The sequence below is a fragment of the Suncus etruscus genome, chromosome 16 (assembly GCF_024139225.1).
Source record: "Suncus etruscus isolate mSunEtr1 chromosome 16, mSunEtr1.pri.cur, whole genome shotgun sequence".
In the NCBI taxonomy this organism is placed as follows: Eukaryota; Metazoa; Chordata; class Mammalia; order Eulipotyphla; family Soricidae; genus Suncus; species Suncus etruscus.
Window position 1 is genome coordinate 35,258,365 of NC_064863.1, and position 26,330 is coordinate 35,284,694.

The window sequence follows — 26,330 nt, forward strand, 5'->3', positions numbered from 1 at the left end:
GGCATTCCCACCAGCAGTGGATAAGAGTTCCTTTCTCTCCACATCCCCGCCAACACTGTTTATTCTCATTCTTTGTGATGTGTGACATTCTCTGGGGTATGAGGTGGTATCTCATCGTTGTTTTGATTTGCATCTCCCTGATGATTAGTGACGTGGAGCATTTTTTCATGTGTCTTTTGGCCATTTGTATTTCTTCTTTGTCAAAGTGTCTGTTCATTTCTTCTCCCCATTTTTTGATGGGATTAGATGTTTTTTTCTTGTAAAGTTCTGTCAGTGCCTTGTATATTTTGGAGATTAGCCCCTTATCTGATGGGTATTGGGCGAATAGTTTCTCCCACTCAGTGGGTGGCTCTTGTATCCTGGGCACTATTTCCTTTGAGGTGCAGAAGCTTCTCCACTTGCAAAAAATTGAATTTAGACCCCCAGCTAACATCATGTACGAAGGTAAAATCCAAATGGATTAAAGACCTCGATATCAGACCCAAAACCATAAGATATATTGAACAACACATAGGCAAAACACTCCAGGACATTGAGACTTCAGGCATCTTCAAGGAGGAAACTGCACTCTCCAAGCAAGTGAAAACAGAGATTATTGTGTACTTTTATAATCAGAGAATCAAGAAAAAAAAAGTGGCCGAGAGGGGTTAAGTTGCTTGCTCTATATGTGGTTGATCCAGGTTTAAATCCCCAGCACCACATATTGTTCCCTAATCCCCACCAGGACTGATCCCTGAGTGTAGAGCCAGGAAGAAGTCATGAGAACCTCTGTGTATGACCAAAACAAAACCAAAACACCCAAAATAGACCTAAACCAAAAAAATCTGCAAAAGACACCACTTAAATCACTGTTTGGTATTGCTGGCTGAAATTATACCTTTTTTCTTTTGGCAGAATGGCTTTAACAGCCTGCAAAGCCACCTCAATATAGGGGCCACATAGTTCAGGGGTTCAACACCTGGTAGCACATGCTGCTCTGAGCATCACTGGGGGCAACTCACTATCTCTGAATCAACTCACCATCTCTCACTGCCAATGCCCCGATGCTAGTTGTGGTCCCCAAATCAACAAAAACACAGGTGTACAATGATAGTGCAGAGGGGAAGGTACACTTGACAGTGTTGTGAGCAGCCGTGGTATCCCGCACCAACTACACCAAAGTATTGTCTGCATTGCCTGGCTTTTGCATTGAACACCAGGCAGGCCAGTAATTACCCTGAGGTCTCCTGAGCCTCACTTGGGAGACCTCCCCCACTTTGCAGATTCAAATAAACAAACAAAACCACTCCCACAATGAAAATATTAATCTACCAATTCAAGCAATGTGAGGAATGTCACAACCTCCAAAGAAGGTGCGTAAAGTTGCATGGCTGTGTTAAAGTACCCTTCTATTTTTCTAAGAGTTCACAAGTGTGGATATAATAGTATTAGATTTAGCCTAATATCAAAACCCTCTGGGAACAACTTTTCTCTTGGCTTTATTTTTATTGTTTGAGTTTTATTTATTTATTTTTATCTCTAGGCTTACTTCTGTTGCTACACTTAGGGATTGCTCCTGGTGGGCTGGGGGGGGGGGCAAATGGAGTTCCAGGGTTTGAATTCAGGAAAGCATGCATGACAAGGGCCCTACCACTGTTTCAGAACGTTATTGTTTTGGGTGGCCACACCCAACAGTGCACAGGGGCCATTCTTGACATTGTGTCCAGTGATCACTCCTGGAGGGGATTGGGGGAACCATTTATGACCAGGAATTGAACCTGGGTCGGTAGCATGCAAGGCAATCTTGGTTTTATTTTGAATCTATGTTTTTGTGGTGCCAGTGCTTGAACCCATCACCTCACACAACAGGCAAAGGCTTTTCTGAGCTATGTCTGGGGCTGAAGTTTCTCTTACAGGTCATATTCATGTCTAATTTCTGGCACATCCTTAGCTGAGAATTGTGCGATTCCAAGTTCAGATGCTTCAGAAGGCACATGGCAGGCCCTCAATTCAGGGATCTGTTGTATGAATGTAGGATGGCCTTACCAGAGATTTCTGAAAATGATTTTATGATAGTTTATTGTTGATCTTGGTAATAATTTTCACCTGCTAATTTCTGCCTTTCCATTAGCCCTTATTGAAATTGCCCTTATTTTCTAGAAACTTACAGAACCTCTGTACTCAATAAAGTATTTTTGCTCTCTACTCTGTCACACAAGGGTCTTGTTTTGGGAACATACCCTGCAGTGTTCAGATGTATTTCTGGCACTGTGCAAGGGACCACATGTTATGGGGGTTGGAACCCAGGTATTGGATTAACTAGGTCCCTTCTTATTCTCCACCCCAGGGTGTGGTCTGGATTTTTCCTAATAAAAAATCTTGGATCTCAGGAAAATTCTCTCTTGCATTTCTGACTTTCCTCTATTGAGCAAGAAGGCTTGCATGTTAGAATTTCTGAACCCATTTTAAACCCTTCAGTGTATATTATTTCTTGTGTCAGAGTTTACTTCCATATCCATGTGTCTCCAATGACTTGGTCTTGAAGCATGAGGCCTCACACCTGTAAATCTTATACCTCAGCATGAGCTATGTCTAACATCCATCCCACACCACTGTTATGAAATGGACAAAGGCTCTATCCATCCATCCTCCATCCATGAAGCAGGGATCTGGAGATCAAGAGCTGGAGTATATGCCTTGTATGCTTCCTCTCGAGTTGGATATCTAGGCCCAGCTGGCCTGAATCACCTCAACATTACCAACTGGCCCTGATACACCACAGCAGCACTGATCCCCTGCAGCTCTGAATCACTAGATCCCAATATTGACACATCAAGCCTAATAGTAGCTCCTGGAGCCACCTGAGCTTCATTCAGGAAGCCTCTTGCAATAGTTTTTTGGTTTGGTTTTTGGTTTTTGGATCCCACCTGGCAGAACTCAGGGGTCGCTTCTGGCAGGCTCAGGGGACTATATGGGGTGCCAGGAATTGAACTCAAGTCTGTAATGGATCAGCAGCATGCAAAGCAAATGCCCTTCCACTGTGCTATTGCTCTGGCCATCCTGCAAAGCTTCTTGAGAAAAATTTCCATGTTGATTTGCTGTGTTTATCTTCATATCCTGAACTCCAAATTAGTTTCAATTCCAAAGTATGTATTGCTAAACCAATGGAGTAAATTGGAGTGCAAAGGCTGGCCTAAGACAAGCTGTGTGTTCTTAATATGACCAATTCACTTTTTGTTATTTTTTGTTTGTTTGTTTTTGGATCATACCTGGTGATCCTCTGGGGATCCTCCAATCTCAGTGCTTGGGAGAATCATGTGGTACCAGAAAAAGACTATAGGGCTCCCACATTCAAGGTATGCATTCCAGCCCTTTGAGCTTTCTCCCTAGCCCAAGAACCTGTTCTGACTTAGAAATCCCTTTCCAGTTTGATTGAAACACAATTTACATGCTTAAGTTTATCTGCTAACTTGTTTATTTTATTTTTTAATCTAATTTTCCCTCTCTCATTTTCTGTGTAGAGATCCACTTTTTTTTCTTATATAAAAAGGAGAATAAAATGTAAGTAAAATCTTGGATAGTGAACAGACTTTAGGGGCCCAACCTGCCATGATTTGTCTCTCAGTTTTACTTCTCAATTGTGACAAGAAGCAATGGATTCCTCTTAGTCCCCTATCCTGTTCTCTAAAATTGCATCGAGAACAGTTTCTTTATTGGAGATCTTAAGGATGAAATCAGATGACAGACAAGAAAAATCTGAAATCCTATCACAAGATGTCGATTCCTCCCTCTCCTCCACCTATTCTCCTCCAACTCCCTAATCAGTACATCTATCACCATCTTGCTCTGAGCACATTTACAAGCATATCCAATCTGTCTGGTTCCTAAGCATCTGGCAAGCCAGTCTAAGTTTTAGCTTTCCAAGCACTCTTCTGATTCATTCCCTGTTTTAAATCAGCCATTGGCAGATGCTTTCTCTCCATCTTTTCAACATGCTGATGTTAAGGAAAAAGTAATTCACCTGAGAGCATTAAAAATCGATGGCTTCTTCACAAGCCACTCCCTTTCTTTCTCAGAAGGGATATTCTACTGATAACTCAGTATTTTATTTTCCATTCGGTTGAAAACATGCATTTCCCTTTTACTGCTCTCATATCAGAATCATACCTAGATCTGTTTCCTAAAGTCTCCGGCTACCCTCCTTCTTGTGTGCGTAGTATTGGGTGACTTTACTGCTTCCCTATGACCAACCAATTCTTTAGGAGTCATATTACATCAGCATTACCAATGCTCTGACATTCCAGGCAGTTTTATTTCTAGGCAAGCATTAAACATGAAGCTCGTCCTGGGTCTGATTTAACATGGAGGCTGAATAGTCTGAAGGCTGATGCCCACAGCCGCGAGGCTGGGGAAAACCTAATTATAATCACTGTTGTACCTGTTGAATTTGGGCTTTTTTTTTTTTTTCCACAAAGCTTTTCAGGCCCTGAGATTTGGGTATTGAGGAGTGATCGAAACGGTACGTTCCCAGAAACTTGGCAGCATAGGGAAAAAACCTCCATCCAAAGAACTGCTCTGGGCACGCCCCAGGAACTTCCACCTGCCCACCCAACCCATCCGCACAACCGAGGGATGCATTAGCTCAATCTCCAGTGAGACTGCAAGGTTTGGGGGCCCGGCTGTACCACTCGGGGCCTCGCATGGGGGCGTTCGTGCCCACTTGGCTGCGACGCACCGTTCCCCCACACGTCTGCTTTGGCCCCTGCTCCCCCTGCGCAGGCACCCAGAGTGAGCCAGGCCGGCGCTTTATAAGTGGAACCTGGGCGGCTCCAGTTGCTGTTTTTTCCTTTTCAGTGGCTGCTGGCATCTCCTGCGGGTCCCCAAGATGCAGCTCAAACCCATGGAGATCAACCCCGAGGTGAGCGCCTGGGCGCCTGGGCCTGCCCTGGGGACCATGGGGGATGTATGCGCCCAGCCTGGGGAAGCTAGCTGCTTTCCTAACGGTTTTGGGGGGTATGTGGTTTTTTACTTTGTATTTTTAATGTTGATTTATTTATTTATTTTTTGCATTTGCTTTTCAGATGCTGAACAAAGTAAGTGGGGTCTGTCCTCCTCCCCCCCCCCCAGGAGGGTGACACGCCCTGGCTCCAGCGGCTTGACCCTGGATCTGGGTATCCACTTCTCTGTGCCCCCCCCAGCGTGGAGAGATGCCTACGAGACCCGATTTGGGGGTGCGCGGGGAGGAGTCGGGGCGCGGCCGAGCTCCCGAGGGCGTGGCACTGCGCGGTGGCGCGATGTCTGTCTGGTACCCCCGTTTTGTGGGAGCCGCGTGGGGCCACGCTTTGTGCTGTGTCATTGCACCGGGTGGGGTGGAGTGGGGTGGGGGCTCGTGGGGCGGACCCTCCCTCCAGCAGGTACCTGTTTCGGGGTGTCCTCTCTGCAGGTGCTCGCCCGGTTGGGGGTCACCGGCCAGTGGCGCTTCGCCGACGTTTTGGGGCTGGAGGAAGATGCTCTGGGCTCTGTGCCTGCTCCGGCCTGCGCGCTGCTACTGCTCTTTCCCCTCACCGCGCAGGTAAGGGCGTGGGGTCTGGGGTGCCCGGGTCCCCCCGCATTCTTACTCGCAGGAGGCATTGAGAATCAACCGGTTAGGCGCCCCACAACAGGTTAAAATCGCCTCCTTCCATCAACTGGAATCCTGGTTAGATAGAAGTCATTTGAGACGGTGGGAGATGGGACTTGATAGTTTGGGGGGTTCATAGCGCTTGTTGCTTTTCCTGAGCTTTCATCCAGAATTGCTTTGGGTTTTGGAAGTGAAGAGGCCCCTGGCAGCTTCTCATCCCGCTTCTCCAGGGAGCTAGCTTGATTCTACTCACTTAGACATCCATCCTAGTGTCCGCCAAAGTCTTCCACACCTCCCTCTCCCAGGCCTGGCTGGTGCCATTTCTTGGACCTGTCAATTGATGGTTTGGTTCTCAGATTTCTCACCTTGTTAAAAAAATGGAGGGGCAGGGGCTGCGAAGAAATCACTAGGAAACAATGGGTTTCTTTTCTACTGCCACCAGCTGTGTTTTCTTCGGAGGAGATTCTTCAGCCCCTTGATTCCCCCCTCTTTATCCCCAGTAGAACACATTGATTTTTTATTTTTACTTATTTTTAGCCTCTGGAATGAGCTGCTTTTACTGGGGAGGGAAGGGAAGGCTCGTCTTTCTGTGCGGGAATCTCCTCCTTTCCAACTCTGACCTTGTAGCTGAATGGGATGGGGTGGGGGCTCCCTTGTTTTTCTTCCCTTCTGGTTGGACTTTCTCCTGCTAGGTGCATTGTTTATGGATTCGTGTAGCTGGAGACTGAACATCCCACATGAAAAACAAAAAAGCTTCAACTAGTTGGGATCTTGTCATCTTGCTAACCAGCAGGGCCTTGTCTGTTGCTGTCTCAGAACTTGAGCCCTGGCTCCAAACACGGTTTAAGCCAGGGAAGCCCCTCCTAAGGCTGGGATGCTGGGGGAGAGAGGGGAGTTCCTTGGCGTGGGCATAAGTAATGATCTATTGAATTTTCAAGCCTTCACCTTAGTAAATGGGCAATTAGAAGGTTCATACTTATTTTTTTCATTTTTGAACTTGCCACATTGTTTACTTGGGTGAAATAGAGCTGCCAGTAACTGGGAGTTGAGGTTCCTTGGGGGCCAGCCCCAAGACTGTGTCCTTCCCAATCTCATCTACTTTCCTTGCCCGAAGGCACCATGATGACTCGGGGGTTTTGAGTCACACTCAGAGGCCGGCCTCTGGGAGGCAGTGAAGCACTGAGATCATCTTTCTAAAGCCCACTCACTGGTCTTTCACCGGCACCAGCAGGTCTCCTGAGAGGCAGTTCTGATGGAAGTGTGGTACATAGGAACAAGATACTTGGAGCAAAGGAACTGCCTGGTCCTTAGGCTCCATGTCATCTTTTGGGGTTCAAAACTCCCTCCTGGGCTAAACAAACACAAGACAATGTGGAGATTTACAGAATGACTGCTGAACAGTTGACGTAAATATGGCAAGTAAGTATTGTATCTGAGAGGATATTAAAGCTCCTAAATGGGCCCCTTGCAACACATCTATTTTTCATAATGATATAAAATTGTCTCCGTAATAGTTGGTATTATTTCATTAACAACTTAGTCTAGAAGAATGAGAAAGCCCAATGGGCAATCAGTAACAGGGTGTGTGTGTGTGTGTGTGTGTGTGTGTGTGTGTGTGTGTGTGTGTGTGTGTGTATGTGTGATCTGTGAATGGAACATCTTGTTGGAACTATAAGTTCCTCTAGGGCAAGTGCTTTTGTTCTGATGGAGCTGCAGGCTAGGTTCAAACATTATTCCTTGTAGTAGGAAGCAAATCTAAGATCAAAAAGAAGCTTTTGGCATTCTGTCTGGATTTTACTGGTTGTGGGGGATGAACCATTTCTGTAGTGCTCTCTTTTAACTGATTTGTCACCTTGCAGTCTCTTAAAATCTGAGGTGAAGAGGTGAGGCCATGACTTTGCACTACAACTACATGACTTTGCAAAGTGCTGTTACATGCATTGAGCCAAACTGTAGTTGATTTTCACAGATCCTAATATTAAGCTCAGCTATTTGGCAGGTCAGGACTAACACATATCCCATCTTCCTCCTGTGGGATATAAAGTATGTGAGATTACAACTCACTCATTTCTGCCCCCTTAATTAGTAGTTTTGCTTAAGAAGTGGTGAGAGAACATAGTTCATATCTTTACAGTGCTCCTTGCAACCAATTAAGATTGATTTGGGTTGTGCTTGAATCGAACAGAACTTGGAGCAATAGTTAGGTCTAAACTGCCGTATGTTCTCATGGGCTGTGCCTGTGATGTAGCTACGTTTGTGTGCGGTGTCCATGTGGAACTGTCAAGCTGAGAGGAGCTAGAGCTCATCTTGTTTCCTTGGCCTTGTGACACCATCCATTTCAAGCTATGAGGTTGCAGTGGTGTCTAGACAAAGCCTTGGGCGCTTTCCAAGGGCGGTCCTGCACTGCCGCATCAGGATGAGGTGGACTTGTCCATTCTCTGGAACCCATGGGCTGGTGGGTGCAGGAGGCAGACAGACCAGGCCACTATCTGGGCCCCAGCCAGCCGCAGGAACTGAACCCTGGCTCCCAGTCACACATCCCACTTGCATTTTGGTTGCAGTGGTAGAACTGGCTGTGCTGCCATCTGTTCTGGGCATTTTCATCTTGAAATCAAAAAATGTGTTTCCTATTCCAGCATGAGAACTTCAGAAAAAAACAGATTGAGGAGCTGAAGGGACAAGCAGTGAGCCCGAAAGTATACTTCATGAAGCAGACCATTGGCAACTCCTGCGGCACCATTGGGCTGATCCATGCTGTGGCCAATAACCAAGACAAGCTGAAATTCAGTAAGTATGGGGCTTAGGGGAAATTAAGGTTTACCTCTTCTTTACAGTTCTAACCCTTGCTCTCCCCTCTCCCCCTTAACAAGATCTATTTGGCATCCTTACTGGGAACCTTCTTAATCCAGGTAGAATGGGGGTGACTTCCTGTTGCCCTTGCGGGAAGGAAATGTACCCAGATTGGAGGCTGATTTGTGTGGTTTTTCTCCTGTTTCCATGGCAGCTGCCTCACATGGTCTGCCTGAGAAGCCTTGAGGGCCATTTAATGATTCTCCTATGTTCCAATTTAAGTCTCAATAATTTAAATCAGAGTTCAGGCCCACCTTATTAAGTATTGAATCATACCTGGCATTGCTTAGTAGCTATTCTGGCTCTGTGTCAGGGTCACTTGCAGTAGTGCTGGGGGAATCAAACTAGAACCTACTGTATGCAGAATCTTGTGCTAAATCCTGTGAACTCTCATTGGCTTTCCATCTTTATTTTTTGTTTAGGGACCACATTCAGAGGTGCACAGGGGTCATTCCAGCTGGTACTTAGATCATATATGGTTCTTTGCTTTGGTGTTGACCATATGCAAGGCAAGCATCTTAATCCCTGTAGTATCATTTTAGCCCTTCACATCTTCACTTTTATTTTTTTTTTTTGGGGGGGTGTAGCATGCCACCAAATGTGACCAGCAAGTAAAGCCTGGTCTGAGCCTTTTGAACTCTCTTTTGGTGCCAGGACCTATCTTTAATGCTGCATTGTCTCCTAAGCTACAGGATAAACCAAACAGCCTGAGGCAGATGGGACCCCAGGGATGCAAAATGCCTGCTGAGGAGGCCTGGCTGAGATTTGAGAGATGGCACTGTGATCAGAGGCAGGCCATGGCCTTCAGTCCAGTCATGAGAATGTTCCAGAGAAGGCTGTAAAGAGTTAGAAGAAATGAGAGCAGGTGCTCAAGTGTGTAAAAGGCAGTTAGCGGCACTAACCTTGAGAGTCCATAGTCATTTTAACTGGAAATTAGGGTGCTGTTGTGGGGGCATGGTGCTGTGTTTGAGCCTCTGGCTTTGGGAGGTCCCATCCCAACAGACCTTGAATTGAGTAACTGTAACTTCAAGTCCTTGTGATGCTTGTAGCAGGTCAAATACCTTATTTTCATTTTTTTGGGGGGGGTCACACCTGGCAGTGCTCAGGGGCTACTCCTGCTCTACGCTCAGAAATCACTCCTGGCAGGCATGGGGGACAATATGGGATGCTGGGATTCGAACCACCATCCCTCTGCATGCAAGGCCAACACCCTACCTCCATGCTATCTCTTCTGGCCCCTTTATTTTTATTTTTAAAGAATAGTCTAGACTGCACCTAGTATACCTTTGAAATGAGCCAATATTGTCTAATCATAAATACTCAGATTGAGATTTCACCATTTATTTGACCTTATAATCCGCTTCTCAGGAAAAAAAGCTCACACTATTGTCTCTAGAAACCTGCCTTTAAGTGACTAAAAAGAAAGTGTTCCTTAAAAAATGAGACTACTGAGGCCAGAGAGATAGCATGGAGGTAAGGCGTTTGCCTTTTATGCAGAAGGTCATCGGTTAGAATCCCGGTGTCCCATATGGTCCCCCGTGACTGCCAGGAGCAATTTCTGAGCCTGGAGCCAGGAATAACCCCTGAGCACCGCTGGGTGTGACCCAAAAACCACCAAAAAAAAAAAAAAAAGAGAGACTACTACTGTTCCACCTCCCAAATCACTCCAGAGCCCTAGGGACAGTGCCAGCCACTCTGATGCAGATTCTAGCACTTTCAATTTTTCAAATATTTAAATAAAACTCTATATTTGGTGGTTCTCTTGAACTAGTAGTTCTCCTTAAACTACAGCCGGCAGGCCACATGTGGCCCACTGAGGACAGTTATCTAGTCTGCTGGGTATATTTTTTCTTTTTTGGTCCACACCTGGCCTGGGGAGTGCTCAGAGGTTACTCCTAGCTCTATGCTCAGAAATCGCTCCTGGTAGGCTCAGGGAACCATGTAGATGCCGGAATAGAACCTATATCCTTCCTGGGTCGGCCATGTGCAAGGCGAATGCCCTATCGCTATGCTATCTCTTGCCGGGTATTTTTGCTGCTGCTGCTGCCTGTTCTGTTTAGCAGTGGACTTGTACTGGGCACATAATTTGCATGTGTAGGATGTGTGCCGCAATCTCTGACTCCTTCCTCTCTGTCTCTCGACTACTTTTCTCTCAGTCTTGGGCAGGACTCCTCAAACTACAACCTGCCTAAAGCAGGCCCATAGTACCCATAGAAATACTGATAAGTTTGTTGATTTAACTTTATTTGTTCTTTATTTTAAATATTCTATTCCCTTTTTTTGTTTTGGGTTTCTTTTGGGGAGGTCACTCCCGATGACACTCAGGGGTTACTCCTGGCTTGGGGAACCATATGGGACACTGGGAGATTGAACTGAGGTCTGTCCCAGGCTAGCAGACACAAGGCAGATGCCTTACCACTTGTGTCACCACTCCAGCCCCTCCTTTTTTTTTTTTTAAACTTCAAAATAAGATGTGTGCACTGCGCATAGGAATTTGTACAGTTTTTTTAAAATGTTAGTCCAGCCCTCCAATCATCTAAGGGACAGTGAACTGGCTCTCTGTTTTAAAAGTTAGAGGACTCCTCTGACTTGAGCAGGTTGTCCGATAATTTCCAGAGTTATCAGGCTCAGGCCTGGTGATTAAGATGCTTCTTGGACCCTAATTGCCCTTGGTGCACTACTTTGAGTCCTCTGGGCCATACAGTGAAGCTAAGGGGTGAATATGTAGTGCTATGCTTGAACTCAGCTTTGTCCATGCTAGAGATGCACCTCTGACCCTTGAGCTTTCTCCTGGGCCCCTGTTTTTTCATACTGTTGGCTGAGACATACTAGAAAGTTGTAGCTTGGGTGGAGAAGTGGCCCAATTAGCTGAGTTCATGCTTTACAATGGTGGAGGCTTGGATTCAATCCTTGGCACTAGGTGGGATGTCCCAAGATACTGCTGGGAGTATCCTCTCAACTCAACACAAAGTTATAGCTTCATCCTTTTCTTCTGCAGTAAACCTTACTTTGGGGTAATGATTCATGAGGTCAGCAGATATTATAATCTTTCTGTGACCTTGGCCAGGAAGGTATTACAGACTTCATGTGAGACATACCCCATCCAAATATATATATATTTGGTTTTGTGCCACACCCAGTGATGCCCAGGGGTTACTCTTGGCTATGCACTTAGAAATCGCTCCTGGGGGGCCATATGGAAAAATGGGGGATCCATCTGTGGTTCATTCTTAGGTCAGCACATGCAAGGCAAACACCCTACTGCTTGCGCCACCGCTCTGCCCCCCCCCATCTAAATATTAAACGAATGTTATAATTGAACATCTTCTATTTAAAAGTGGAGATCTTTTATTTCTTTAAACATTTTTTTTTTAACTTGGTCACCATGAAATTGTGGTTTCTCATGATTGGGTTTCAGGCATATAATGTTTCAGCACTGATCCCTTCACCCCTCCACCACTCATCCCACCAGTTTGCCTCTAAGAAAGGCACTTAGAGATGTTATATATGTGTATATATATATATGTGTATATATATGTGTATATATATGTGTGTATATATAAGTTTTGCACTGTGGTTACAGGAGTGTTTCTGATAGGGCTTCATGCATAACACTTTGCCAACTTTCAGTATCACATCCTCCTCCCAGTTGAATGCTTCCCTCCACCATAGTCATTGCCCCTTCCTTGTCCTATTTCCCTGCTCCCTCAGGTGGCGTATTTTCTATTGAAGACCATTTCTCATGTTCTTTGTTTCCACTGTCTTTGGACATTCATTGTTCCACCATTATGCTTCTTTGTATTTCATATATGAGAGTTCATCAGGTGGAGATCTTTAGCTCAAACTGGGTCATGAGCCTAGACTTATACCACTGTACACATAATAAAATTCCAGGACCAGCACTCAGCCCTCAAAAAGTAGGCCAGGTTATCTGACTCTTTCTAATTCTAGTTAAGTTGCTTATATTGGTGTGGATCACAGTATTTCTTTGCTTGTGTTTCTTACCCTGAAATACAAACTGTGGATTGAAAACTGAACAGATGAGAATATCAGTATATATTCAAACGTGCTCCAATATTTTACTATGAGGATGGTATTAGCAGACACTTGGTCCTATTTAGGTGACACCAAAATCCAAACACACATCATGAATGTTTTGGTGTGGTAACAGTGGTGGAGATTGAGGAGGTAGAGGGTATTTTCCTCTGAGAAAATGAGTTTTTTGACTCAAAGGCCAGTTGAGTGAAGAGGGGTTGAAAAAAGGCTGGGTTGGGTTGGATAGGAGGACTGAGAAGGCTCAAAGGTGGTGAAATGTGTGTTTTGCTTGCTGAAGCCCCAGGTTCATTTCAGCAAGATGCTTAGAATAGTGCACAAGCACTGCCAGGTGTGATTCAAAAACCAAAGTGGCTGAGGAACAAGGGACAAGGGACAGTTATTTATATCTTCAGAAGATACTAAGGTTTTCCAAACATATTATTTTGTGATGGCATTCATCAGATTTGTTTTGTGGATTTTTTTTAGATGATGGGTCAATCCTGAAACAGTTTCTTTCTGAAACAGAGAAGTTGTCTCCCGAAGATAGAGCCAAATGCTTTGAGAAGAATGAGGTAGGAAGAGACCTTCTAGGGCATTACTTCTCACACACACTGGGGAGGGGTGTGTGTGGCTAATGGTTCTCTCTCCTGCAGGCCATCCAGGCAGCCCATGACGCCGTGGCTCAGGAGGGCCAGTGTCGGGTAAGTGTAAGCAGAGATGCAGCCAGGTTGCCCAGTGCTACTGAATTTGCTATCACTAGTATAGTTTCACCCACAACCAAGTTAGGCCATAAAGAAATGCCTCTGACCAGATCTTTCTGTACAGTGAATCTTGGGACACTGAGTTGACACTCTTGAGTGAACACAACTGAGAATGACTGGTGTGATTTTCAGTGAGTCCAACAGAATTTTGTGTTTTTACCTTCCCTAGTAATGGAGTTCTTAAAATCCTCATCTCAATATTGAATCCTCATCTCACAAGGATGGACAGTGTCTAGGAGGGTTAAATACATCATTGATGTGGACAGAGCTTTGGGTCAGTTTGCAGATTAGCTGTAAGGCAGTAGTAGCATTGCCCCTATAACTATAGTTGGCTCTGCCCTGTCTGATATGGTCTTCTCTTTTGGTGAGATGCTTGCCCTTCCTTGTTCTTACCTTCCTCCTCAGTTAAAAAAATTGTGTATCTTTAGGGCAGGGGAAAATGCTCAATGGGCTTTGCATTTGAGAAGCCAAAGGAATTTGATCCCCAGTACTGTTTGTTCTATCACTAGAGCCCCACTGGGAGGGACCTCCAGCATCATTGAGTATAATCACCAAGCTGAAAAAAAAAAACCCAAACATGATTTAGCAGCTTTCCTCACTGTTTTGATCATTTTATTCACCTTATTGGGCTGAGGATAAGGCTCATACATAGATATACACAAATACTAGCAGTCATAATTCAGTATATATGCTTTAGTCTTGCTCAGTCAGGTGGTGAGGAATATGCTATTTGCTACACAATTGACATCAAGAAGATGACCTTGGAGTCCACTAAATATTAATGAATCAATAGCTTCCTGTTGGCTCTCCTGTTATTGATGTCTGGCCAATAACAGTAAAGTGACAATGTATTTTGGATGTTAAATATTACATACTCTCCAGTGTATACTTACATGAGACTAAGCTAAAATAAAAATGTTAGTGGTATTGGGGGGATTTGGGTATTTTGGACCCCTAGGACTTGAGCAGCATCATACCTTTGGTGAGACTTGCAGGTGGGAACCCAGGCATGGGGAGGAGGGCTAACCTCCAAAAATATTATGAAGAAAATAGATATTTACTGGACTGCACTTGTCAATACTGTAAATTCATATCTGTTTCAAGGACACATGTATATGGACCCATGTTGTTCTAAACTAAATTCATCATCAATTATATAAGGAAATTAGCTCAAATACTTTTAGATGGTGAAAGTTCTTTACAATTTTAATTCCACTCATAAAATACTCATCTTCTTCCTCCCCCAAAATTCTTGACTCTCTTCAGGTAGATGACAAAGTGAACTTTCATTTTATTCTGTTTAACAATGTGGACGGCCACCTCTATGAACTTGGTAAGCGTTATACCATTTTGGGACTTAGGTAATCTCGTGCCTTCTTTCAGATTTCATTACTCTTAATAGTAACATGAGATAATTCCACATCATATAATTTGTCCAGGAAGTGATGACAAAGTTTTCTCATAGCACTACCCTTGCAGCCAGCTAGTCTGATCTGCTGGCTTAGTTAGAAAACTTTAGGAGACTAGATTAGCCTTGGTGCAGGGAAGGTATGTTCAGAATTTTCTCTTCCCACCTTCTACAGTATCATATGATGGGGTCCGTCTATGAAGAACACATTTGTGGAAAGTTATGCTTGAATGTGCCTTTGCTTGTGTAAGGAGGGTTTAGATATATGGCAGATTTTCTTTTCACTGGTATAGGACAACAGAGATAGTTATTTATTCACAGCACCTATGGGCACACAGGGCAGAGGAGAGGGGACAATTTGCAGTCTTTGGACAAATGATATCTCAGGGGTTTCCTTGCCTCCAGTCTTCTTGTTATCCTAGAGAATCTTAACTTTTGCTCTGTGGTCTTCCCTGAGAGGGAGGCATGCCTGTCTCTGAGATGAACTGGATTAGACTGGTGTGGTCTTGTGATGGGAGATGAAGTTGCCTGGGGTGCAACTGGAGGAATAGCTCTTCGTGTTCAGCCTGCTGCTTCATCACCAGCCTACTTTTTGTGCTTGTGCCAGTAGTTTTTGTAAGAATCAAAAACTGCCTCCAGGCAGAACCAGCAAAGTGGCCAGAAAAGGTAACAAGGAAGTTTAATGCTCTTTTATTCTAGATGGCCGAATGCCTTTTCCCGTGAACCATGGATCCAGTTCAGCGGACTCACTGCTGCAGGTAATCATTGGGACCCATCTTCACTCGGGCAACATTTCTTTACATGAACTTGTGGTACATGAATCTTGTGGTACTCAGGGATCACTCCTGTAGGTGCTCTGAAGACCATGTATGATGCTGGGGCTCAAATTGTGTTGGCCAAGTGCAAGGCAAGTCACCTTAACCCAAAAGAATGATTACTCTGGCCCCTTTTATTTTGTGTATGAATTTTTGGACCATACCTGGTACTCGGACTATTCCTGGGTCTGTGCTTAGGAGTCACCCTGATGGTGCTCAAGGGGCCATACATGGTGCTGGGATTAGAACCAGAGTTGCAATGGCATAGCCACATGCAAGGAAGATGCCTTACCTCCTGTACTGTCTCTTCTTAAACTGGTTTCTACTCAGATGATAATAGCACTTAGCCTCCAGCAATAGCCCTCCAAGTTGCTTGCAGTCTTAAGGGTTTAAAGAACATGCCAGTAATCCTGTCTGCTTTAATTCAAGACAGTTTTCAGAAAATCTCTTTGCAGTAGCCTTACTAATCTGTAAGCGTGTGCACCTTCAGACATGTGTAGACTGAGCCCAGAAGTCATCACTTTCCTTTCTTTGTGAGATTAAGGTGGCCATTGTCCCCCTGTCAGATCATATCATAACTGAATACTGAGTAACCGAACCCAAGCCTGCCATAAGCTGGCTAAGCCTGTTGAATTCTAGATCAGTTTTGTAGGCAGCATGCTCTGGATTCTTAGATACTAAGATTCTGATAGAAAGCTTTTAGGAATTTGTTTTCTCTCATAATCCACTGAGGATAAGGAAAGAGATTCATTCTTTTCTAACCCAGCTTTCAAATCCAGGCTCACCCCTGCAACAATCTAGGTATGAATGACAACAGGAATCTCTCAGTTCTGGATGGCAGTGGGCACACAACTACCCATCAGTGGTTTGTGATCACTGGTTTGTGAGTCTGCTACTGGAGGTCTCTTCATCTTAAATATTTTCCAGTGGCTGGGGAGATACAATAGTGGGGAAAGGTGCTTGCCTTGCACACAGCACTCCAGAATATGTATGTGAGATTTCTCTGTAAAGAGCCAAAGAAAATATTCTGGGCTTTGTGTGGTATCAGGCTTTGTAAATGTTCACTGCCATGATTCAGCTACAGAGAGGCCCATAGACCATGGATTAGATGAGTGAAGGGCTTTTCTCCCTCAGACTGATCTTTTAAATCCAGCATCAGGCTGAATTTGGCCCACAAATTGCATTTGGTCAGCCTTTGTGCTGATTGTTCGTGTGTGTGTGTGTGTGTGTGTGTGTGTGTGTGTGTGTGTGTGTGTGTGTGTGTACATGGTTATATGGCTTTCTCTGGCACTTTTCAAGGGATCAGATGCAGTGCAGGGTACCAAACCAGGGTCAGTGACAGGCAAATTCAGCAAGCAAAATGATTTTACCTGCTCTTAGCTGTATTTTTTTATATACTTCTCTTGTGGATATTACCAGGTAGCTGTTATTTTTCAACAGGTGAGGAAACAGAGGGACTGAAGCTGCATAGTACCCAAGGTTAAAGACATAAATGACCAAACTCTAGCTCAAATCTGGACAGTATCTGTAGCAGGGTTGTCAGCTGCTGACCACACTCCCTTTATGACAGTCTTGTCTGTAAAGCCTCAGAGATGCTATGAGCTCCAGGTGCTAAGGGACCAAATAACACCTCTCAGAAGGAGGTGACTTTCTTCAGTAATGGACACTGAGAATAGGCTAAAGCTAGTTCTTGATGCTATATGAGGCATAGGCATGTGATAATAGTATGTGAGAAAGAAACCAAGAGAAGTGGGCAAGGGAGGGGGAAAGGGATGGGGTTGGATTTTCATGAGAGCTAGAGGAATAGAATAGTAGCATAGGGCCAAGAAGATAAATATAAAGGATTGGGGGTCATGCCTGGCATGTACAAGGTCCAGAGTTCAATCCTTGTCATATTCTGGATGTCCTGGTGGCCCCCAACATCCTATCGCATCTGACTTGAGTATGTGGCCCTGCAGACCCCACAACCAAGCCAGGCATCCTGGGGAAGGCCCCCTTCATGTCAGTGCCTGTCTCTGGTTGGGACCTGTTGGTGGAGGGCCAGAGCAATAGTCCAGGGGGAAAGGTATTGTGTATCCCATTGATCTAAAGATAAATCTGGCATCATGTAGTCTCTGCAGTGGTTGTTCTAGACTTAGTCAAGGCTTGGTTCTGGGCTGGAGTGTCTGCATGTGGGAGTTCTGGGTTCAGTCTTTAGTACCATATGATATCCTAACATTAAGCCCATGTAGCCCCTGAGCACTACCAGCAGGTATGGACCTCTCCATCAAACAAAATCAACCAAAATTCCTAACACTCGGTCCTAGAAGAAGGTGGAGGTGGGAAAAAGGGCTGGAAAACTTTTGATGACCAATCTATTAGAGATAAAATACAGCTGTCGGTTCTAGTTTTTTTTTTTTGTGGGGGAGGGCTAATTATAAAAATTTATTTTGACATAATTTTGGATTTATTTTATATGATGCATATTAAATTTTATTTTTTATTTAAATACCTGGTTACAACGTTATGTATACTACAGTTTTATTCATAAAGTTGTTCATGATTGAGTTAAAATCAAACAATGTACAATAACCTTCACCATTGTGCATTTTCTGCTACCAACATCAATAGTTTCCCTCTCACCCTCCCTTGCCTGCGTTTCCCCCACCCCCGTATGTCTCTTCTCCCTTTTTTGATATTGAGGTTTACACTACTCTTAATGAAAGGATGTCATGCATGTCTCCTTCATAGTAGACCCTTCTCTACTCTTAACTGTAGACTCCACTCTTTGTGGCAAGCTTTCTACCATGGAGGGGCCCTCCTAATCCTCATCTCTATAGTCTCTGGATATCAACTCCACACTTTTATTTTCCTTATATCCCACAGATGAGTGAGGTTATTCTATGCTTATCCTTCCTCCTCTGACTCATTTCCCTCAGCATTATAATCTCCATGTCCACCCATGTATAAGCAAATTTCATGACTTCATTTTTCCTAATGGCTGAATAGTATTTCATTGTGTAGATATACCACAGATTCTTTAGCCACTTATCTGTTGTCAGTACCTGGGTTGCTTCCAGATTCTGGCTATTATAAATAGTGCTGCAATGCAGTTCTAGTATCCTAAGTGGCTTTTCAGAGGGAAACGAACCTATAGGTTGGTTGATACTGTTGAAGGGTCAAACTCAATACTGAGCAGATTTGTGAATTTGGAGAGCCAAATGATGAACATGAAACCTTAAAGGACCTAACATTTAATGATGGATGGAGCTCTTATGTCATCCTATTGAATTCTCAAATAGCTTGATGGAGGTTTGAGTCTGATCCCAAGGCTTTTAAACTCTGGGTTTTGGCAAGTAAGTAACAATGTAATCATCTCAATTAACCTCCTTTATATCTAGGTCTTAGAATTAATAATATACAAGACTATAAATATGGAAGCATCTCAGTTATCTGTTCCTGAACATTAGATAGTCGACTCTACTTTGTAAACTTGACAAAATTGTCACTGATGGGTCTGGGAATTTGAAATTGTTTTCCCTCTTGATCCTGATGTGAGAGATCTGATATTCTTACCTTGTTTAGTTTGAAAAAAAAAATGGCACTAATTGTAGAGTTCTTGGAACCAGGCCCAAAGCCAGGGAAACAGCACAGAGCCTTAGGGAAAAGTAACAGCTTCAGAAATCTGACCCGGAGTTGGGCCCTAGTCTTGCCAACCTCAGCATCTTTTTCTCTCTTATCCTTTGACATAATTGAAGGGGGGAGTATTAGAGCTGATGGGGGTGAACCTGGAATATGATGAGTCCTACTTGGTGCTTCCCCTTGGACACTGACTCTGAACTGCTACTATGTGCATGTTAACAGTACTTCTTCTTTTCAGGATGCTGCCAAGGTGTGCCGAGAATTCACTGAGCGGGAGCAAGGGGAAGTCCGCTTTTCTGCTGTGGCCCTCTGCAAGGCAGCCTAATGCTGGGAGAGGGCTTTGCAGTCTCCTCTTCCCTTTGGCATCAATTCGTCCTCTATTGGCACATTCGACGATGTGCCCCTACTTGTAGCACATAGCTGGTCTCCTTTGGTTCTGCAGATAATGCTCTTACCCTCAGCCACCCCACACCTTGGCAGAGCTCAGCTGTCAACTGAGCACTTAGGTACAAGCTTCAGATGGCTGAAGCTTCTCCTGCCCCCGCCCCCCCCGTCCCATGTCTTGAATCTCAATATCTCATGCTTTAAATGGCTCTGTTTATGTCTCTAAGTTAAGGCCTTGGACATAGTTGGTTTGTCCTTAAAAGAAATAAAATTTTTCTGCTGATTAGAGATGAGCCTAAACTGTTTTTCTTTTTCTTTCACTTTCTCTGAAAGTTTTCATCTTTTAATACTTCTAATTCCTACTTTTATGTGAAAAGTATTTTAGTTTTAAAGGAGGATAATCTTGACTCTTGGGAGGGAGGGTCACTCTGCCTCTGTGCTCAGACATCACTCCTGCTAGCTCAAGGGACCATATGGGGCATCGGGGATTGAAACTGGGTCCTCCAAGTGCAAGGTAAATGTCTTGTTAGCTTGTTCTATTTCTCTGGCCCCTGTCTTTACTACTTATGTCCTGAATCCAATGATGTAAAACTAAAACGGGCTGGAGCAATAGCACAGCACTAAGAGCATTTGCCTTGCAAGTGGCCAACTCAAGTTTGATTCTGGCATCCCCATATGGTCTCCTGAGCCTGCTAGAAGTAAATTCTGAGTGCTTCTGGGTGTGGCTCAAAAAACAAACCAAACAAAAAACAACTGTAAAACAGCCATATAGTTAATTAAAATTATTTTGATTTGCCACCAGAGAGAGTCTTTTGGGGGCCACACCTGGCTATGCTAAGTGCTGACTTCTTGCTCTGTTTAGGCATGATTTCTGGTGGTACTTACGGTACTCTGAGGTGCTAGGGATAAAACAAGGGTCAGCCATGTGCAAGATAAGTACTTGAACTCCTTTACTATCTCTAAGATTCACAAAGGAATGCACTTTTTTTTTGTGTGTGTGTGGTTTTTGGGTCACACCCAGCAGTGCTCAGGGGTTACTCCTGGTTCCATGCTCAGAAATTGCTCCTGGCAGGCATGGGGGACCATATGGATGCCAGGATTCAAACCGATGACCTTCTGCATAAAAGGCAAACGCCCTACCTCAAGCTATCTCTCTGGCCCCAGGAATGCACTTTTAATTCTGACTTGGTAAGTTATCTGGACAGCTTGGAAATCAGGTAATGAAGCAAATCCCCTTCTTACTGCTCAAAGTTGGTAAGAAGGTTGCTGAGACATAAATGAACCCACTAAATGTAGCTATAAGTCTAGGTTAGATAACCAAAGGTTCAATTTGGTTTCCCTGAGATCTGTCATGTCCACCCACAGAGACCAATTCTTAACATCTTTCTGCCCCCTACCAGGAACTGTGCACCTCTGGAGTCTTGTTCAAAAAGCTTTGTGTGAACTACATCTAGGACTTATGCAAATGTGTGGCTTATTTAGCCTCTGGTATCAGAATAAAACCAATCAATGCACTAAGATTCCTGGCTCTTTTTTCATGAATAATAATTGACATAGAACATATTATTTGTGGTTTTGTTTTGAGTCTACATTGACTGTGCTCAGGGTTTGTTCCTAGCTCTTTGTTTGAAGGCCATTTATGATGGGACTTAGAGGACCATATGTGATGCCAGGGTTTGAACCCAGGTTGGGTTCACATGCAAGCAAATGTCCTATCTGGCACTATCTCTGGCCCTCTTTATTTTTGTTACTCTGGAGGGGCCATGCTCAGCAACGCTCATGGCTAACTTTTGGCTCTGTGCCCTGAGATCATTCTTGGTGGTTCTTGAAGATCATATGGTATTCCAAAGATTGAATCAAGGCCAGCTGCATTCAAAGCAAGTACCTTAATCCCTGTCCTATCTCTCAGTCCTGCCCTTGGGGTCTTTTCTTGGGGTGCCACACTTGGTGTTACCTTGTGATACCAGGGACTGAACAGGGATGACCCATATTCGAGGCCCTGGTACTCTTTCCATTCCCCCACTCTGCCTTTCAATGGGCTCCATGATAAGACTGCTTTAGAACGTAATCTTTACCTTCTAGATCACAATTTATTTGAAACCTGTTCATTTTGGAGGCAGGATAAGCCCTGAGCACCTCTAGATGTGCTCCTAAAACTAACAAAGCAAACCAACTTGTTCAGTCTCCTGTCTCCTGCACAATTTACCATTTTAACTGCCATTTTGCTAATTGGGCTGTTTTCTTTTTCCCCCTAGATGATGTGGTCTTAACCATTTATGCCCTAGCAGGAAGTTGCTCACTGCCTTGAAGCCTTGGTTTTTCATCCACGAAGGAGTGAGTCACTAGGCAGAGCAGTAAAGAGTGCATATCTGTGCAGGTTGATTTTTCTGGTGCCATCTGGAGACAGGGAATAGTGGAGCCTCTCACAGGTTTATTTAGATTGTGCTGAGATAAGGCTCCGACAGAAGGTCCAGAGTCAAATGTGCCTTCAGCAACTTGTGGAACAAGGACCTAGGAATGTCTGTTCCAATCTTAATGAACAAAGGAGAAGCATTACCAAATGCTTTTCATTACCAAATCCCTGGATTTGGCAATTTAAGCTTTTTAATAGTTTTCTTTCCCTTTGCTTGCTTGTGATCAATGTCCTTACATGGATACAAAATCACACCAATATGTTAGGCATTGGAAAGTCTGATGCTTAAGAGGGATGTTGATCAATTTTTGGTATTAATTATTGTCTAAAAGACAATTGAAATAGACCCACATAGTGTTGAGCTGGTGGCTAAAAGGATTGGAGAGCAATGTTTTATGTGGGGAAATCCCTGGGTTTAATACCAGCACTATATGTCTTAAGCACTATTACTAGGAGTGCCAAATAATAAAAAATACAAAGGTTGGAGATGGAGATGAAGATAAGGCACAAGTATTGCAAACGAACATTTATGGTCGAGTCTTGTTTTGGACCCCTCACCACATATGGTCCACTGAGCACAGCTGGGTAGTTCCTAACATCTTCCCACCATCTCAATCCAAATACAGATATACCTTACTATGGTGCCTTTGCAACAATGAACTGGAACTAATACATAATTATTAAATAAATATGTACCAATCACATTGATTTGGAGGTCACTGTGGTCTCTGGCTAGGACAGTTCTGCTAGTCTCGTCTCCAGGGGCTGTGCCTGTGCTTCCAGCCTGGATCAGCAGGGGGAGATGCATCCAGAGCTTCTGTCCTCTGTAAACGGAATTCAACACCTTGTCCTCCAAAAATGCTCGTGAGCATCACCCATGCTTTCTTGGGAGGAGGTTCCTGGAACAAACTCAGTGCCATTTTACGTCTTATATTAAAATCTTTAAAATACTGCCGATATATGAGAGCTCAATTTCCAGTTTTTGAGGTGGGAAGCTTGCACTGGTGAAGGGGGTGTTCTTTTTTTTTTTTTTTTTTTTTTATGACTGAAACCCAACCACAAACATGTTTGTAATCATGGTGCTTAAATAAAGATATTATTTAAAAAAAATACTGCTGATATATTATTCTATTTTAAATGTTTTCGTGGTGCTATCAAACCCACATGTTTCCTTGTTCCTGTTTTTGTTTTTCTGACTGCCAGTTGTTACCTCCTTTCTTTATCCTTTAGCCTAAACATCCAGGTTTCAAATATTCTTTGCTTCTCTCTGCTAAGCAGATATTTCCAAACTTAAAGCCCCAATTTCAAAACAGATTTCTGGAAGGGCTTCTCTGAAACCAGCCCTCTCATTCCATTGCTGCCTCCTTTCTGCAGGAAGGTTCACTTGAGTTCACATTGTCATGAACTTTGTATTTCACTCCTTTGGGATACTGATTTTGGGAGGAGCTTACGAGTGGCATCATCTAGTATTTATCTCTTAAATATGGGCTCATTTGAAGAGATGTTGAGAAAATAGAAATTCATAGCTTGTTTACTGCGGTTCACATTGTTATCTTTCATCTTTAGAGGAAACAATCTTTAACTATTGGGCTGGAGTGGGAGGGAAGGGATAGGGGCAGGGCCTGAAAAAGAAGATATTGCACTGGAGAGACAGTACAGCAAGGTAGGAGCTTTGCCTGTGCACTGCTAACAAGAATAGGTCTCCAACACCAGAAATGTTTCTATGCACAGAGCCAGGAGTGAGTTCTGAGTACAGACTAATTTATTTTAAATCACACCATTGCAAAATTAAATAAAGTAGTTTGATATTTATGCACAAAATTGAGTAGCTAATATCTGAATTTCACATGTAATGAACTGAGGATATGATTTATTCAGAACTATACTTCTTATATCCAGCAGATGGCAGCACAGGAAGGCATATGACAATTTTAGACTGTGCTTCTGGGAGCTAAAAATCAACCACTATTGTTCATGTGGTCCTTCTGGGCAAAGCAGAGATATGTGAGAGCTCTTGGGACTTCATGTAAGCCTGATGGTTTTGAACTGGATGAACCAGCTCCCAAAACATCAGGCTTAGTCCTGTGAAAGCTTACAGTTTTGCTACTATAACAAGGAGTAAGAATTGTTACATAACCATAATAATATTCATTACATGAATGCCACTTCTGATGCTACATACAATTGATGTGATGTTACATACAATTGATGTGATGTAACCACTCTTTTTGTTTTTCAAGTCATTAAATCCTTAAAACATTTTCTGAACACCTCAGTTAAACAATATTAATGTTTTTTTCAAGTAATTTTTTTTCAATTAATTTGTTTTTTCCCCTTTTTTGGGGGGGTCACACCTGGCGGGGCTCTTGGGTTACTTACTCCTGGCTCTGTGCTCAGAAATCGCTTCTGACAGGCACGGGGGACCATATGAGATACCATAGATCAAACCCGGGTCCGTCCCGAGTCAGCAGTGTGCAAGGTAAATGCCCTACCACTATGCTATCGCTCCAGCCCCATAATTTTTGGGGTATGTTTTTAGACAAGGGTCCAGCTTTGTTTTAGTGCACAAAGGAACCCAGTTTCCTCGTCCACACCACCTCTCCATTGACCATCTTGCCTTATCTTAACCTGATCTATAACCACCCACTGGCCATTGTGTCCTTCCAGAAACAATTCTTGCTTCACCACACCTTCAGCCATGACTCCAATCCTTCTACTCCTCCCTTATCCACCCTCATTCATCCCCATCCCAACTTCCTTCTAAGACTCCCAGTGGACTCATCACATCAAACTTCTTTCTTTCTTTCTTTCTTTCTTTCTTTCTTTCTTTCTTTCTTTCTTTCTTTCTTTCTTTCTTTCTTTCTTTCTTTCTTTCTTTCTTTCTTTCTTTCTTTCTTTCTTTCTTTCTTCCTCTCTCTCTCTTTCTCTCTCTCTCTCTCTCTTTCTTTCTTTCTTTCTTTCTTTCTTTTTTTTTTTTTAGTTTGATGTAGTCCTATTTATTTAGGTTTGATGTTATAGCTCTTGTTGGCATTATAGCATCAAAGACATTTTTGAAGTATAAGTCTTGGAGTGTTCTTCCTATGTTTTCCTCAATAAATTTTATAGCTTTGGGTCTAATTTCAAGGTCTTTAACCCATTTTGAGTTGACTTTTGTGTAAGGTGTGAAGTATGGATCAATCTTTAATTTCTTTTTTTTTTTTTACACCACCCATCACCAGTGCAACATTCCCATCACCAATGTCCCAAGTCTCCCTCCTCCCCACCCGACCCCCGCCTGTACTCTAAACAGGTTCTCAATTTCCCTCATACATTCTCATTATTAGGACAGTTCAAAATGTAGTTATTTATCCAACTAAACTCATCACTCTTTGTGATGAGCTTCCTGAGGTGAGCTGGAACTTCCAGCTCTTTTCTCTTTTGTGTCTGAAAGTTATTATTGCAAGAATGTCTTTCTTTCTTTCTTTCTTTCTTTCTTTCTTTCTTTCTTTCTTTCTTTCTTTCTTTCTTTCTTTCTTTCTTTCTTTCTTTCTTTCTTTCTTTCTTTCTTTCTTTCTTTCTCTCTCTCTCTCTCTCTCTCTTTCTTTCTTTCTTTCTTTCTTTCTTTCTTTCTTTCTTTCTTTCTTTCTTTCTTTCTTTCTTTCTTCTTTCTGTCTTTCTACACCTAGTTGTGCTCAAGGTTTACTCCTGCCTCTGTGCTCAGGAATCACTCCTGGAAGGCTCAGGAAAACCATATGAGATGCCAAGGATTGAGCCTCAGTTAACCATGTGCAAAGCAGTGCCCTACTCACTGTAATATCTCCTCAGTCTTTATCTGGATTTTCTTATTACATCTTTCTTCCCTTTTGATAAGTATTAGATTAGGAGATGGAAAACATCTGTTCTTGGGACAGACTGAATCCACTGCTTATTTTTCTAAATGAGGTTTTTGTGCTGTGGTCCTTTTTTGTAAGTGTTGTCTCTCCACAGGGCTGTTTGTGTACCTTCTGTGCAACCCAAAACTTCCCCCAATCAGACTGTAATTCTAAGCAGCAGCAGTTATCCCAGTAGCTAACATTTTTAATTCTGTAACACTGCTTTCATCCATAAAATATTCTATGCACAGGTTTTTGTTTCTCTCTTAGCCATCTGCAGAATATTTCTCCTAATTTCCCTGGTCTGCAAGTGTGAGATCAAGAACACAGTAGAGACCATCTTTGTGAAAGAACACAGTACAGGGGCCGGAGAGATAGCATGGAGGTAAGGCATTTGCCTTTCATGCAGAAGTCATTGGTTCAAATCCCTGCATCCCATATGGTCCCCCGAGCCTGCCAGGAGCAATTTCTGAGCATGGAGCCAGGAGTAACCCCTGAGCGTTGCCGGGTGTGACCCCCAAAAAACAAAAACAAAAACAAAAAAACACAGTACAGACCTCCTGTCATATACTTTCCTTCCTCTACTTTCCTAC

At 43.4% G+C, this 26,330-nt stretch overlaps 1 protein-coding gene across 1 annotated transcript in view; it reads left to right on the forward strand.

Annotated features, from left to right (window-relative positions):
* The window catches only part of UCHL1 (ubiquitin C-terminal hydrolase L1), a 31,576-nt gene extending 11,815 nt beyond the window's left edge, over positions 1-19,761 (forward strand). The window contains exons 3-11 of the mRNA XM_049789824.1: positions 4,511-4,727; positions 4,793-4,897; positions 5,061-5,551; positions 8,236-8,386; positions 12,971-13,056; positions 13,138-13,185; positions 14,512-14,578; positions 15,353-15,411; positions 19,328-19,761. Coding sequence (XP_049645781.1) covers positions 4,511-4,727; positions 4,793-4,897; positions 5,061-5,551; positions 8,236-8,386; positions 12,971-13,056; positions 13,138-13,185; positions 14,512-14,578; positions 15,353-15,411; positions 19,328-19,414 — 1,311 coding nt within the window. The 3' untranslated portion in view covers positions 19,415-19,761. The remainder of the gene's footprint in view (positions 1-4,510; positions 4,728-4,792; positions 4,898-5,060; positions 5,552-8,235; positions 8,387-12,970; positions 13,057-13,137; positions 13,186-14,511; positions 14,579-15,352; positions 15,412-19,327) is intronic.
* The last annotated feature ends 6,569 nt before the right edge of the window (positions 19,762-26,330 follow it).